At 51.6% G+C, this 15,296-nt stretch overlaps 2 protein-coding genes and 1 pseudogene across 7 annotated transcripts in view; 1 reads left to right on the top strand and 2 right to left on the bottom strand.

Annotated features, from left to right (window-relative positions):
- Nucleotides 1–308: 308 nt before the first annotated feature.
- On the bottom strand, nucleotides 309–9,742 carry LOC116641596 (annotated as a pseudogene).
- SPAG4 (sperm associated antigen 4) lies at nucleotides 6,688–11,255 on the top strand. 2 transcript variants are annotated; one of them, XM_032419383.1, is made up of 12 exons: nucleotides 6,688–7,100; nucleotides 7,598–7,702; nucleotides 7,994–8,060; nucleotides 8,228–8,289; nucleotides 8,530–8,573; nucleotides 8,891–8,916; nucleotides 9,037–9,145; nucleotides 9,406–9,481; nucleotides 9,654–9,769; nucleotides 10,121–10,288; nucleotides 10,795–10,884; nucleotides 10,997–11,255. In XM_032419383.1, exons 1-12 carry the CDS (start codon nucleotides 6,791–6,793, stop codon nucleotides 11,144–11,146), a joined length of 1,323 nt encoding a protein of 440 aa, XP_032275274.1. In that variant the 5' UTR covers nucleotides 6,688–6,790; the 3' UTR covers nucleotides 11,147–11,255. The 2 variants fall into 2 exon arrangements, with proteins under 2 accessions (XP_032275274.1, XP_032275275.1); XM_032419384.1 differs by having other exon boundaries at nucleotides 7,009–7,081.
- A 3,234-nt stretch (nucleotides 11,256–14,489) lies between these two features.
- LOC116641535 (RNA-binding protein 12) overlaps nucleotides 14,490–15,296 on the bottom strand; it is a 35,171-nt gene continuing 34,364 nt past the window's right edge. For all 5 annotated transcript variants that reach the window (XM_032419277.1, XM_032419274.1, XM_032419275.1 and 2 more), the window contains exons 15-16: nucleotides 15,026–15,262; nucleotides 14,490–14,825 (exon numbers count right to left, since the gene is read on the bottom strand). In XM_032419277.1, the coding sequence (XP_032275168.1) occupies nucleotides 14,685–14,825; nucleotides 15,026–15,262 (378 nt within the window). In that variant the 3' untranslated portion in view covers nucleotides 14,490–14,684. The remainder of the gene's footprint in view (nucleotides 14,826–15,025; nucleotides 15,263–15,296) is intronic.

Below are 15,296 nucleotides of genomic sequence, written 5' to 3'. Positions count from 1 at the left end.
ATTCAACAGAGATTTGTTGAACACCTACTATGTGCCAACCCTATTCTAGGCCCTGGGACACTGCAGTGAACAAAAGAGACAAAATTCCTTACCCTCATCAAGCTTTCATCCCCTAAGTGGGCTCCAGAAGCCCCACGTGTGCCAGTGTAACTGTGTGTGTGAATGGGGCAGGGGGTATGTCTAGGAGTAAGTGACCCTTGGCCCCAGGATATCCACTCCTCACCCACACCTTGGGATCATGTGATTGTGAGTGTGGATGAGCACGGGCCTACATGTATAAGCGTGTGAGGTTGACACACTGGTGGGTGTGGGAGCAGGTGTGCAGTGGGTACAAGTTACCTCTTGAGGTGGCTGAACACAACACCAGAAAGCTGCACATCAGGCTCGTCCTCCAGCTCCAGCTCCAGCTCATTGTCTTCATCATCCTGCTGAGCTAGGCCTCGAGCTAGCCTGTGGCCCAATGCCACTGCCCGCCTCTCCAGCCAGGCCTTCCTGGGCCTGATAGGAAAGGCCTTCAAGGGACATGTCTGGAACCTGTCACCCATCTCTGGGCACCCCTTGACTTCCCTGACCCTAGTACTGACTTCTGACCATTAGACTGACCCCTAACCTGGGACCCCTAATTCCAGAATTGACTCCTGATTCTAGGACTGACTTCTCACCCTAAAATTGATTAAATACTGATCACAGACCCTGGGACTGACCCTGTGCCACTGACTCCTAATCCCAAGACTGACTTGGTGATCCGAGATCATCCCCACATACTTATTCCAGCTCCTGGAAGCCCACATTGGGGATGATCAGTTCTGAGCTGGAAGGAGGATAAATGAAAGGAGTGAGGGGCTGTGCGTGACCACAGAGCTGCAGCCTGGGCAGCACAGGTCCGAGGGTCACCACATCCAGCAGATCCAGAGAGGAATTAGGTCCCACTTCTCCCTTCCACGACCTGCCTGGGCTGGGACAATCTGGTCTTGCTTAGATGGCAGGAGGTTGGGGAGGGTACCTGTCCCGGATGGATGCTCCAAAATCCTCCTCTGCCCAGGCTCCAGTTGCACCCTCTGGGGGCTGATACTTCAGGTCAAGCTCCACCTGTATCTGAAACCAAACACACAGTGTGCCCCAGCGCCCCTCAAACTGCCTGGGGCTAAAAGAAGTCCAAAGACAATGCCTTTTCCTGGCCTGCATCTGTGATTAGTTTGTGGTTCCTCTCTGGTCATTAATAATATTGACAACTTATTAAGAACTTAGCATGTGCTAGTTACCTCTTGAAGGGGCCAAACACGACTACAGAATTCTCTTGTTGCTCTTGGAAATTCATGACTGTGGGCTTCACTGTTCTGCATGGTCTGGCCCCTGCCAACCTTTCCAGTCCTGTCTCATATGAGGTCTGCTCCTGCCCTGCACCCCAGTTATGCTCTCTCAGAGCACTGGGAGTTAGTTAACTCTTATCATCCTTCCATTCAAAGTTCAACCACTACTTCCTCAGGGAACCCTAGCTGACCCCCAAATAGGTTACATCCCTCTGTTATACACTTTCCCAACCCCCTACCAGCTCTTTTGTAACACCCATCAGTGACAATTTTGCATTTATTCGTGTGAATATTTGTTTAATGTTTGCCTCTCTCTTTAGATATAGAATTCTAAGAGGGCAAATCCTTATCTGGCTGTGCTCACCACTCAATCCTCATTGCCTGGCATAGCTTACAATCAGAGCTCAACAAACGACAGACTGAAAAGTTCAACATTTCCTATGACTCCACATAATGTAAATGAGGAAACAGCTTAGTGAAGCTAAATAACTTGTCCAAGTTCTCAGCTGGGAAATGGTGTATCTGAGATTGGAACCCAGGTCCATTGCTAGCAGGTTATATGACCCTCCATGAAACACCAGGAAAATCCAGCCAGGTTCATATTTGCCTCCCAAAAGAACTTAGTCTGGTCCCAGGCCAGGGAGCAGAACAGAACTTCTCTTCCGCCATTGCCACACCCCTGGTCCTCAGAGCTGAGCCTGGCCCTTAGCCCATGTAGGGGCTAGCCCGTGTAGGGGCCACAGTGAAAGGAGTCCTGGCTGGGTGGCCTTGTTATCACTCCTGTCTGGATCTCAGTTTTCCCCTCTGAAAAATGGAACTCTCTGTCTAGAGGGACTCTCAGGCTTGGGGATGGCAGGCTGAGGACTGGTGGGACTCACCGGGGTCACTCACAGATTCTCATCCACTAGGGCCTCCCATAGCACCAAATGCCCAGTACTCTGTAGCTGCTGCAGGGAGATCACCAGTGTCCCGAGAGACCTGCGGGTGTGGCAGGGAGCAGAAGAATGACCCAGGGGGATGGCCCCATGCCACGTCCAGCCCTACCTGCATCCTTGGCTCCCCCAGGCCTACTCACCTGGGGCTGAACACATGGCTGCAGTTAACCACTGCACAGACAGGCACTCCCCAACCAGCGGAGCCCCATGGTGTGGCCAATGGAACAGCTGCGGATAGGAGGAATCTTGGGATACACAACACTGGGCTGACCCTGACCGCCAGTCCAGAGCCTACCCTAACCCTGAAACAGGATCCAACCCTCCAAACTTGGAGCTAATTCTATGACTAATGTCCCAAACCTGGAACCAACTCCCCCTTCCCCAACACAGGGTTGACTCCAAACTAGGGCTGATCTGAGGGTAACTACCAGTCAAGAACTAATCCCCCCCAGTCTTGATTCTGACTGGGTCTGGCTTCTCAAGCCTGAGACTGACTCCACTTCCTGAGAATACAGCTCCCAAAACCCAGGAATATGCCCCCCAACTCATAAAGAGGGACTGGGATGGGGCACAGATCAGCTTCTCCACATCCAGGACCCAACCCCACTCACCTCACCGATATCTGCTTCTTGACCACAGTGAATTCTCCTTGTTTTTTGGGTGAAGCCTGCTCAGAATTGAAATAGTCATTTATCAGTCCCTCCCCACAAAAAAATCACACACACACACACACACACACACACACACACACACACACACACCACAGACGCCCAGCCCAGGGTCCAGTCCCCCAGGGTTCACCCTTAAAGAAAGGTAGAAGATGGACAGGGAAAGAAGCAGAGAACTGGGCTGGGGGAGGAAGGAGACAGGCTAGAGAGATGCCTAGGCACTGGACTGAGGGCCTAGGGAATGGAGAAATGGGAGCCCCCCCAGTTCCAAAATCCTTAGAGCACCCCTACAAAGCCTCACCCCAAAAGCTGAGCCTCACTTGTCGGTCATGGGTGCCTGGCAGCCCTGTCAGTCGCCGCACACATGCAGTCAGAGCCATTGCTCCAGGGCCGCTGGCTCTCCCTCTGCCCGTCTGCCCTCCTGCCCACCTGCCCACTCACCCCATTCACCTCTGATTCAACTGGACTCACCCAGCAGGTTCAGCAATCCCTGCCCTTTAGTCAAACACACAGGCAGGCCTGGAGGTCATGGGTGGAGAGGGAGCCGAAGGACTGAGAGAAGGGGGTAAGGTCCCTGTGGTCAGCTCAGTCCTCCCTGCCTGCACCAGCTTTAGCCTCCATCCTGCATGCATCCTGATGAAGTGGGAGCTGGGATAAGGTGGAGATGGAGTTAAGGAGAGAGATAGAACCCTAGTCTGTCCCCACTAGTCAATAAGACCTCAAGGGCACTGGTCTCATGATGCTCCTTAATCATCTCTCTTTCCTCAATGCCCCGCTGAGGGTCTGGTATGTGGTAGACCCTCAAAAAACTGACTAAATAAATGGATGGATTAATAAATGAATCCCCTAGCCCCCAGCATTAGTTCGGTAGGCATTCAACACATTTGAATTAATGAGTGGTTGAATGTATGTCCCTAGCTTGCACACAGCAGGTGTTCAGAACACTTCTTAATCAGGAGCCAGAGGCCCTTAACTTGGGGACTTGGGGTCTTACTAGTGGGACCAGAGATAAGCTTCAGGGGGTCTGAAAATTCTTGAAATTGTCTATAAAATATTGAACAATTGTGCGTTTTTCTGGACATAGAGCTCCTTGCTTAGGTTAGTAACCCTTAAACAGATGTGCAGTACGTTTACCGAATGAAGGAATGAATGTATATGGGAGTCTCTACCCATGTGTGATTGTAACTGTGTGTTGAGTGCATATCCTGGCCATCCATTTAATCATTCTGTTTAATGACACCTGCTATATGCAAGACTTGTGCTATGCCACCATGTAGGGGAAGGGTGCAGCCACAGAGGTGAATCAGACATGTTCTCTGTCTTCCAGTAGCTTCACAGATTCCAACACCAAACAAAGTGTAGGAAGACTGCAATTCCCATCAGACCACGATAGGGTCAGGACTCAGGAACTCAAGAGGAGGGAGGCCAGAGGCGCTTTCCCTGAAGAGACAGTGTTTAAGATGGGCTTTAGAGGGGACACCTGCCTGGCTCAGTCGTGGAGCATGTGACTCTTGATCTCAGGGTCATGAGTTCAAGGCCCCCATTGGTCATGGAGCCTAGTTAAAAAAATAAATAGGTAAAATAACATGGGCTTCGAGGACAGGAGTTGAGCAGAGAAGGACATCCAGGGGAAGGAATGCAGGGTGGGTTCCAGAACCTGCGATTTGTCATTTTGGCTTGTGTACAAGGAATGTATCAGGCAGCAGCAGAGATAAGATTAGACCTTCAGAGGAGCTGGGTCTTGCTGTGTGGCCTTGAGCCAGACATAGTCCCTCCTTGTGCTTCAGCTTCTCCAACTCAACAGAGGGGTTGGAAAGCCCTGTTCTACCTGTTTCCCAGGTGTTAGCTGCTCAAATGAGCTTTGAGGTCTACAGAACACCAGACAATCAGGCATGGGTTGTTCTGTTTTTAAGTAAGGTCCAGGTTAGACCTTAAGGCCCCAGATGTTGGGGGAAGGCTTCACCTCCCCAGTTGACAGATAGGGGCAATGGGATCCAAAGGAAGGCAGAGAGGGGACCAGAATTCTTAGCTTGCAGTGCCTTGGCCTTTCCCTCCCTTCACCCCTGAACTCTGTGGCATCTAATCAAGCAGGGTATTGATGCCACCCCTCTAGAAACTAATGTGGGCATTTCCCCTTCTTTTCTTTTTTAAGATTTTATTTATTTGAGAGGGAGAGAGAGAGCAAGCAAGAGCACAAGAGCAGGGGGAGGGAGAAGGAGACTCCCCGCTGAGCAGGGAGCCCCATGCTGGGCTTGATCCCAGGATGCTGGGATCACCACCAGAGCCAAAGGCAGACGCACTCAACCAACTGAGCCACCCAGGCATCCTGGGCACTTCCTCTTCTGGGCAGGAACACAGCCTGGCAAGTTCTCGCTCCCCCTCAACCCCTCTAAGAACTGTCACTTTCTCTTCCTAACATTCCAAAGAAGATGGGATGTGGCAGAAAGTACTGGGCTCGAGGGCAAGATTTTGGAATTCTAATCTCTATCATACACTGTGTGGACCCTAGAAACCCCTTTCCCCTTTCTGGATCTATTTACCTAGCTGTGTAATGTGCATAGAATGTACTGCCTTGCTTTTCAAAGTGTGGTCCTTAATCAGGATCAACATATGGTTGTTAAAAATGCACATTCCTGCTCCCACTCAAGAAATGCTGAAGTAGAACCTCAAAATGTACCTGGGAACCTGAATTTCTATTCTGTTGCACAGTAGGAGTGTGGGAACCTCTGGTCTCTTGGCTGTGACCATCTGGGATTCCTCATTCCATTTTCCGCAATGCAAGACGGATGGTCTGAGTGTGGGTATGGTGGTTGATGGGTACTGAATTCTCACACCACGGACCTCTGGTGAATATGGGTTTGAGAGAGGGAAGCACAGATCCCAAGGTCAGAGTTCTCTGGCCTGAGGACTAGGACGAGTGGAGGGGCCTGAAGGGTTTGCCAGGCAAAAGAAAACTAAATGTTTATTTAGAAGTGCCCTGGGTGACTCCCTGCCTCTTCTCCTTCTTCTTTCTTCTTCTTCTTCTTCTTCTTCTTCTTCTTCTTCTTCTTCTTCTTCTTCTTCTTCTTCTTCTTCTTCTTCTCCTTCTCCTTCTCCTTCTCCTCCTCCTTCTCCTCCTCCTCCTCCTCCTCCTCCTCCTCCTCCTCCTCCTCCTCCTTCTTCTTCTCCTTCTTCTCCTTCTTCTTCTTCTTCTCCTTCTTTTCTCCTTCTTCTCCTTCTTCTCCTTCTTCTCCTTCTCCTTCTCCTCCTCCTCCTCCTCCTCCTTCCTTTTTTTTTTTAAAGATTTTATTTATTCATTTGACAGAGAGAGAGCGCGCGCACAAGCAGGGGGAGCAGCAGGCAGAGGGAGAGGGAGAAGGAGGCCCCCCACTAGGTCCTGGAGGATACACTAGTGAACAAGACAAAAATCCCTGCCTTCATAAAGTTTACGTTCTGGTGGGTGTGACAGGCAATGGATATGATATGTATGTAAGTAAAATATGCAGCATCTTGGTGATATGAGCTGAGGAGAAAAACTAAGCAGGAAGAGGGATAATCTTTTATGACAAGTGCGTAAGATAGGGCGTTCTAGGAAGTGATGTGATGTCATCTCTTGCTTTAACATGGGAAAGAATAAGAGACTGCCATGGCTCCCAGGGACGTCACGACTAGCTCTGTGACGCACCCTCAGGGAGTTCCGTAGAGACCCTAGGCTCCTTTATGACGTCAGCAGCCAGGCTCAGCTACAGGGGAGAGGGCTGAATCCGGCCGGGGGGCCCGCCGGCTGCACACAGGGTCCGTGGCGTCCCGGCCGCGCACATCGGCTGAGGGAGAGCCGAGGGCCTTGGCGGCGGCGGCGGCGACTTTGGCGTCCGTGAGAGGGCGTCCCGGGGTCAGGATGCGGCGGAGCCCTCGCCCGGGCTCAGCCACGTCCCCTCACAAGCACACGCCCAACTTCTACAGCGACAACAGCAACAGCTCAGTGAGCGTCACCTCGGGGGACAGCAGCGGGCACCGGTCAGCTGGGCCGGGGCCCGGGGAGCCCGAGGGCAGAAGAGCCCGGGGCTCGAGCTGCGGTGAGCCCGCCTTGAGCGCAGGAGTGCCCGGAGGAACCACATGGGCTGGAAGCTATCGGCAGAAGCCGGCGCCTCGGAGCCACAATGGGCCGACCGCCTGTGGCGCGGCAACCGTGAGGGGCGGGGCCTCGGGTGCGGGCGGGGTCGAACCCGGGAGAGCTGAGGGAGGGGGCGGGGCCCAGGGGCGGGGCCTGGCATGGAATCGGGATTAAGTCTATCTGGACACCCCCTAGGGGGCGGGGCCTGTAGGGCGAAGAGGGGAGGCACCAAATACGATTCCCTAAGGGGCGGGACCTCGGGGTGTTGGACGGTCCTGGGAAGGGGCAGGGAAATCCTGTGATTGGACACCACTGAGGAGGCGCGGCCTCGGTGTTAGCATAAGTAGCTACAGAGAAATAGGGCAGCGCCAAGACTTGCCTGGGGGCGGGGCCTCCGTTCCGCAGGGGGACCAACGTCTTGATTTAGCAAGGGGCCTCAGAGTGCTGAGAGAGACCTAGGGTGGGGATGCGGTGGGACCAGTGCCCGTGGAGGCTGCCCCGCTTCTGGGCTGGGGAACCTGCGGCGCGGTCTCGGGGAAAGAGTAGACCTGCCTTGCGCAGGGCCCCAATGGCGCCCTTGGGCTCCCGCAGAACCGGCTGGCTCTCCCGTAGTCTCTGAGGAGCAGCTCGACCTTCTCTCAGCCCTGGATCTGAGGCAGGAGATGCCTCCACCGCGCGTGTCCAAGAAATTCTTGAGTACGGGCCAGGCCAGCCTGGAACCCCTCTGACCCTCTGGCTCCCCTCTCTGAACTCCAGTTCTCATTTCTGAGAGACCCTGCTCGTTCTGAGTCCCGATGCCATGTCAGTCTCCAGCCCTTTCCCTGAGCCCGATCCACCTTCCCTGAGCCTGAACTCATTCTCCTTGCCCCCATCTAATTCTCCTAGACCACCCCTCTCTTCCCAAGCCCCTCCTGAACCTCAAACCCCACGCTCTCTGAGCCCTTCTTCATCCCTGCCCTCCCTCAAAGCCTCCTCTCCTCTCCCCAGACCTGCTGTTGCAGGTGCTGAGCGTGTTGCTGTCCCTGGTAGGAGACGTGCTGGTCATTGTGTACAGGTCAGAGGGAGGGAATGGGGCGGGGAGCAGGGCCGGACCCGCGGAGGCTTGAGCCTGACTCAGTCAGACCCGGCTGAGTCGTGTCCGCGGATGCTGGGTCTAGGGCCCGGCGTGGGGCTGCGGGGTGCATTAGGGTCCGGGGCCTCAGTCTCCCTCTGGTTCTTCAGGGAGGTCTGTTCCATCCGCTTCCTGCTCACGGCTGTGTCACTGCTGAGCCTCTTTCTGGCAGGTGAGGGGGTGGAGAATCCCCTGGGGCCCCAGCCCTGGCTGTTTTGCAGCCAAACCCGGCACATTTTCTTCTATATCCCTCAGCCCACTCAACAACTTCAGCTGCTCACAGTCCCCTTCAGAGCCCGCTAGCCCCCTCAGACGCAGCAGCCCCCCTCAAGCCTTTTCTCTCCTCACCACCCCTTTATGCCAGGGAAACCCTCTCCCTCGGCTTGCCCTTAGACCACTCCTCTTTCTCCAGCACTCTGGTGGGGGCTGCTGTACCTGGTCCCTCCTTTGGAGAATGTGAGTCAGGGCAACTGTATCCCAGGGTGGGTGGTTGGCAGGGTATGACCCTGGAGATTGTGGGGGTCCCCTTGGCTGGTGGGAGGGGGACAGCGCTGGAGGCTCTCATCCTAAGGAAGGGATATAAACAGATCTCTGAAGGACTGTGCCCAGAGATGGTTGGGGGTCTCTGAGAGGTCCTGGCAGGTCAGGGAAGGGAGGGGGGCAGTCCTCAAAAAGAAGGCCCTTTGAGTCCAGCTGCTCCCAGGCTGATGTGGGAGAAGAGAGTGGGTGGGAGCTGAGCAGCGCTGTATTTTGTCCCTCCCTCCCTCCAATAGGAACCTAAGGAGATGCTGACTCTAAGGTGAAAGAGGGCTACTGGGGTGGGGAATTAGGGGGCTCAAAGGCGCTTCTGTGCGGGGCCTTACGGGAAGTGCCCGGGCAGACAGTGAGCCAACCGCGCGCGCCAACCTCCCGCCCGCAGCGAGTACCACGAGCGCGTGCGCTCCCAGGGGCAGCAACTGCAGCAGCTCCAGGCCGAGCTGGAGAAACTACACAAGGAGGTGTCCAGCGTTCGCGCAGCCAACAGCGAGGTGAGGCCTGCAGCCTCCTGTCTGTCCAAAGTGTCGCCGCGTGGCTCCGCACACTGCTTAGTCCAAGGTCCACCTTGGAAGCCCCTTGCGGAGCCCCGTTCCGTGGGTCCCGAGCGGTAAACCCCGCCCCAGAGCCCTGACTTGGGATTTCTCCCAGGGCCCACAAAATCCAACCCAGAGAACCGAGTCCCAGAACTCTGCCCCCCAAAAAATCTGCCTGCAAGTTCCATCCCTCCAGGACCCGCCCTCCCTCTTTTCAGAGAGTGGCCAAGATTGTATTCCAGAGGTTGAATGAAGACTTTGTGAGGAAACCCGACTATGCGCTGAGCTCTGTGGGTAAGACCCAGAGACACTGCAAGACTGAGACTCAGAGACACGGAAGGGGGCGGAGACATTGACACAGACAGACCTACGCACATGCCCGGACAAAGAGACCGACCTCGGAGACCCTGCCCCAGCTGTCTGTCAGGCCTGGGAGCCTCTGAATGATTGCTTCTCCCTGCTCCAGGGGCCTCCATCGACCTGGAAAAGACATCACACGACTATGAGGATGCGAACACTGCCTACTTCTGGAATCGCTTCAGCTTCTGGAATTACGCGCGGCCGCCAACGGTTATCCTGGAGGTGGGCCTGGAACCTGGGTCCCAGAACCAGACCAGGGGCGGGATGCTTGGGAAAGGACCGCACAGCTCCTTGGAGGTGGGACCCGGCGGAACTGAGGGCGTGGCGCTAGGCGGGGCCCTGCCTGGCAGAGGATGGGAGCGGCTGGAGGCGGGGCCTGGTGGTGCTAGGGACTGGGGCACCGAACAGGATCTGGCTGGACACACACCCGGGCTCCGGGTGGAGGACTGGGCGGGGCCGACGAAGACGTTGAGCTGAGGGGGGGCAGGGGGGCTACCTGAACCAATGCCCAGGCTGGGGAAGGGCCGAGTAGCTCTGTCGGTGGGTTCTGAAGGTCTACCTGCTCGCCTGCAGCCAGATGTGTTCCCTGGGAATTGCTGGGCTTTTGAGGGCGACCAGGGCCAGGTGGTGATCCGGCTACCGGGTCGTGTGCAACTGAGCGACATCACCCTGCAGCACCCACCACCCAGTGTGGCACACACCGGGGGAGCCAACAGCGCCCCCCGCGACTTCGCAGTCTACGTGAGTGGGGCTGAGGCTAAGGAGGTGGGGGATTTTGCCTAGAAAGTACCAGTCATGAAAATTGGTGTCACTATCTGAGTCTTCGCTTGCTTATCTATAAAATGGAGATACTACCACTCGCCTCTCAGGCCTATAGGTTATAATTACAACCATATCCAAACATTAGGTATGGCTTTATTGAGCGCTTATTCTGTGCTTTGCTTTACATGGATCATCTCCTTGCATCCAGTCAACAACCTAAGAAGTGCTATCATCTCCCCCCTCACTGATGAGGAAAGTAATGCTCAGAAAGGGGATCTTATTTGCCAAAGTCACATAGCTAACAATTGGCCAGACTAAACTGCAACCTGGTTTCTTGGAGCCCTCATCCCACACTACACTACCGTAACACCAAGAGAAATGAGAGCGTGCATACAACTACTGCCATAGTAGGTCCTCCATGAAGTTGCTTTCTCCCTCTCCCACCTGTGCCTCACTGTTCCCTCTACTCACTCTTCACCCACCAGGGCCTCCAGCTTGATGATGAGACTGAAGTTTTCTTAGGGAAATTCACCTTCAATGTGGAGAAATCAGAGATTCAGACTTTCCACCTACAGGTGTGTGTCTCTGGGGGCGAGGGTGCTAAAGGAACGGGCCAGCAAAGGAAGACTGGAGAGGAAGGCAGCCCTTGGGACAGCAGGCCTTGGCATGATCCATTTGTCTCCCCAGAATGACCCCCCAACTGCCTTTCCCAAGGTGAAGATCCAGATTCTAAGCAACTGGGGCCACCCCCGTTTCACATGCTTGTATCGGGTCCGAGCCCATGGCATGCGAACTTCAGAGGGGGCAGGAGACAGTGCCACAGGGGAACCCCATTAAACATGCTGATTGTTGAAGTAGAGTGCAGGTCTGTGTTCAAAGAAGCTGGATCCATGCTGAGGTGGGGTGGGGAGGGCTCTGGTTGCCTTTGGTATATAAATATGGTGTGTGGGGGGGTCTACTTTACAATGCACCCTCTTAATTTGGAGAAGTTCAGATCAATATGATAGCAGCTCATGTTTATGGAGTACTTACCATGTGCAAGAGATGGTGCGCTGGACATTCTACACATTATCTAACTAATCCTCATAACCCCAGAGGGGGAAACCGCCCAAGTCACAAAACACTCAAGGGAACAGTGCCACAGTGGAACCCAAATCTACCTTCTTCCAGAGGCCACCCTCTGTAACTCAGAGCTGCCAGTCAACCTGAAGCCATATTTGTGCACCTCGCTTCCTGCCCCTACCCTCTGGGAAAGTCCCCCCAACTCCTGCTAGGTGCAGGTGGAGAAGCTAACTACCCCTTTTCTTGAAGTAAACACTCAAAAACTAAGGAGTCTTGAGAACCTCTAGGAAGCATCAGAGTCAGAGGTGATGCAGGCCTGGTAGCCCCATCTCAGGCTGTCTTTACTGCAAGGCCCAGTACAAGTGGTGTAGTGTTCATCAGTCCCTGCCATCAGGGAGCCTGACGGGAGGGAGGATGCTCCAGCAAACAATTTCTTTATTGATCCAAGAATTCTTTACTCTAAGGATCAAAGTAGAATTGGAAGAATAAAAGATGGAGGAGACAGGCATCAAAAGATTAAGGAGTTCTACCTGGGCAGAGAATAGAAAAGGGGGACCAGCTTGAGCAAAGGAACATGCACCATCTTGCCTCTTAGGATCCTTCCCAGTGTGTTCATGCACTGGAAGAATATACATATAGATTATGAACAGCGGTTACATCTCTAGGAAGTGGAATGCATGAGTATGTGTTAGGGTGAAGCACATATCCATTCGTTTAAATTTTCAGGATATTACTTTTGTAATTTAAATTACTCTACTGAGGGGTGCCTGGGTGGTTCAGTTGGTTGAACATCTGCCTTCAGCTCAGGTCATGATCCCAGCATCCTGGGATCTCCCTCCTGCTTCTCCCTCTCCCTCTGCCTGCTGCTCCCCCTGCTTGTGCTCTCTGTCAAATAAATAAATACAAGATTAAAAAAATAAAATTAAATAAAATTAACTAAATAAATAACTCTACTGAGTGCTCTCAAAGCCTAAGTTTAGAAATATGAACTAATACAGCTTTTCTGGAGGACAGTTTCACAAGAGGAACCAAAAGCCTTAAAATTTTTTACATTCTTTAATCCTAGTAATTCCATTTCTAAGAATGGAGCCGAAGGATATATCAATGTAATCAAAGATAATACTTTTAAGGATATTCATCACACTGTTGTTTATAAAGAGAAAACTGGAAATAGTATATAAGAAGATAAACCAATTTTTTAAAAAAGATTTCATTTGAGAGAGAGACAGAGACAGAGAAAGAGACAACACAAGCAGAGGGAGGGGTAGAGGAAGAGGGAGAAGCAGTCTCCCCACCGAGCAGGGAGCTTGACATGGGACTCAATCCCAGGACCCCAGGATCATGACCCGAGCTGAAGGCAGACGCTTAACCAACTGAGCCACCCAGGCACCCCATACAAGAAGATAATTTATGCTACAAAAATGTGTCCAAAAGAAATGGTAACATTTAAGGGAATGTTTAATATCATGGAAATTAATGATATATGGATAATTTCTTAAAAAGCAAGCTAGATTGGTATACATAATAAACTTCCATATCAAGGGACGCCTGGGTGGCTCAGTCGGTTAAGCCTCTGCCTTCAGCTCAGGTCATGATCCCAGGGTCCTGGGATCGAGTCCCACATCGGGCTCCTTGCTCAGCAAGGAGCCTGCTTCGCCCTCTGCCTGCCTCTGTCTCTCTCTCTCTGATAAATAAATAAAATCTTTAAAAAAAAAAAAAAAAAACAAAACAAAATAAACTTCCATATCAAAAGAGTTCTATGGATCAGAAGATACTATAAATGAAAAGGCAATAACTTGGGAGGAAATATTTTCAACATGTATAAGAATAAAGGCTTAAACAACAAAAACACCTATAAATAGGCTATTCAGAAGAAATATAACTCACAAACACATGAAATGGTACCTCGCCTTCAAAATTAAATAAATTCAAGCTAAAAATGAAAGTATTTTTTGCCTGTCATGTTAACAGATAAAGGGACAAAAGACTGTTGTTATGGAGGGCAATTTACAGTATCTATTAAAAGTTTAAATATTCATATTCCTAGCATTTCTACTTCCAGGAACATCCTTCAGAAATATTGTGGTAAATGTACAAGGATATTCATTACAGCACTTTGTAATATTGTAAAATTGGAGGGGACCCAAATCTCAATAAATAAGGGATTGGCTAAATAAGCTATAAGATACTCATACACAGAATAATATATATGCATTAAAAAGAATAAGGTCACCAGTAAGTTCTAATGGGTAAGACACCCAAAATATTATAAAAACAAGGTGCAAAGAGTATGTATAATATCCTTAGGAAAAAAAAAAATGTCAGACCTAGGAAAGAAAGGAACCCTCACTTGCTCTGTTATACAGTATTTATATTTGAAATAATTTTGTACTAACTAGCAGACATTTTAAAGCATCTTAAAATAGTATGTATAGGGGGCGCCTGGGTGGCTCAGTCGTTAAGCATCTGCCTTCGGCTCGGGTCATGATCCCGGGGTCCTGGGATCGAGCCCCACGTCGGGCTCCCTGCTCTGCGGGAAGCCTGCTTCTCCCTCTCCCACTCCCCCTGCTTGTGTTCCCTCTCTCGCTGTGTCTCTCTCTGTCAAATAAATAAAATCTTTAAAAAAAAAAAAAAAAGTATGTATAATATGATCCTATTTTTATAAAATAAAAAAACATGTATACAGTTTTGCATGGTGGACTAAAAAATACGCACCGAATATTTTTTTGGCACATGGGAGTTTGGATATAATTTTTTCTGTATTTTTTTTTATATGAAAATACATATTAATTTTCTAGTAAGAAAAAAATTAGCTGTTAAAAAGATTCAGGCTTGTAGCCTATCTTTAGGATTAGAACCACCACCGCTCCCTCCTTGTCTGTGTTCCCAGCTCAGCCCTGTCCTAAGGCAGGGCAGGCTGGGTGTTTGGCTCACATTCAATCCTACAGAAGTGTCTCTAGGCTTCTGGCCTGGAATACCCAATTTCTTTGCCTAGGGCTATGATGTCAGAGGCATCCTTCACTCAGCAACCTCTAAGGGGGATAAACTGAGACTCAGGGAAAATAAACACGGCTAATAGTAAACTCCCACTCAAAAACACAGAGTGGTGGCAAAGCAGTGGTCTTCACTGATCTTTATTAAATGAAGGATTCCAGGGGCAAGCAGGAGGGATCAAGAGCAACAGCAAGAGCAAATATAAAAGTATAAAATGTAAAGTGCAGCACTGGGCAATGTGTGCAGGATTGAGCCATGCCCACAGGGACCTTGGGGACACAAGGCTGAGGACGAGCCATAGCCCACCCTCTAAGGGAATCTAGGCCTGAGGAGCCTGTGCAGGGCTCTTGGCTGGGGGTGGAAGTGGCTTGAATGGGGCCCAACCTTGGGCCTTGAAGTAGGAGACCAGTTGTGTGGGTATTTCTGCGAGCACAGTCTGTGCCAGTGTCTCCCGAGGGGCCTGCCAGAAGAAAAAGGGCAAGGTCAGTGGTGATCCATAATAGCTTCCCAAAGTTTACATTTCATACCCAAAAAAGGATACAAAGGATATAAACCCCAACACCCAACCCTGCCCCAATGCAAGGGTGAGTATCCCCACTCGAGAGAGGTGGAGGGATAAACTCCCAGCTCTGGTCTGCCCCCAGGCTTGTCCCCACTCACATTCTGGAAGCGGCGGTAGGGCACGAACTGCACTATGTCACGGGCAGCTGCCTCCCCGGAGCGTGCACGCAGGGGCCCATCATCAGCATCCAGCTGCTCCATGGCCTTGAAGTCAGCACCACCCACACCCACGATGATCACTGACATGGGCAGGTAGGAGGCACGCACCACAGCCTCACGTGTAGCCTCCACGTCTGTCACAGCGCCGTCAGTCAGCAGCAACAGCACCAAGTATTGCTGGGGATAAGTCCATTCACAAACTGAGGCAGAC

This window comes from Phoca vitulina, unplaced genomic scaffold, assembly GCF_004348235.1.
Source record: "Phoca vitulina isolate PV1807 unplaced genomic scaffold, GSC_HSeal_1.0 scaffold22, whole genome shotgun sequence".
Lineage (NCBI taxonomy): Eukaryota > Metazoa > Chordata > Mammalia > Carnivora > Phocidae > Phoca > Phoca vitulina.
The sequence above is the reverse complement of the archived record's forward strand: the minus strand, read 5'-3'. Positions and strand labels throughout refer to the sequence as shown.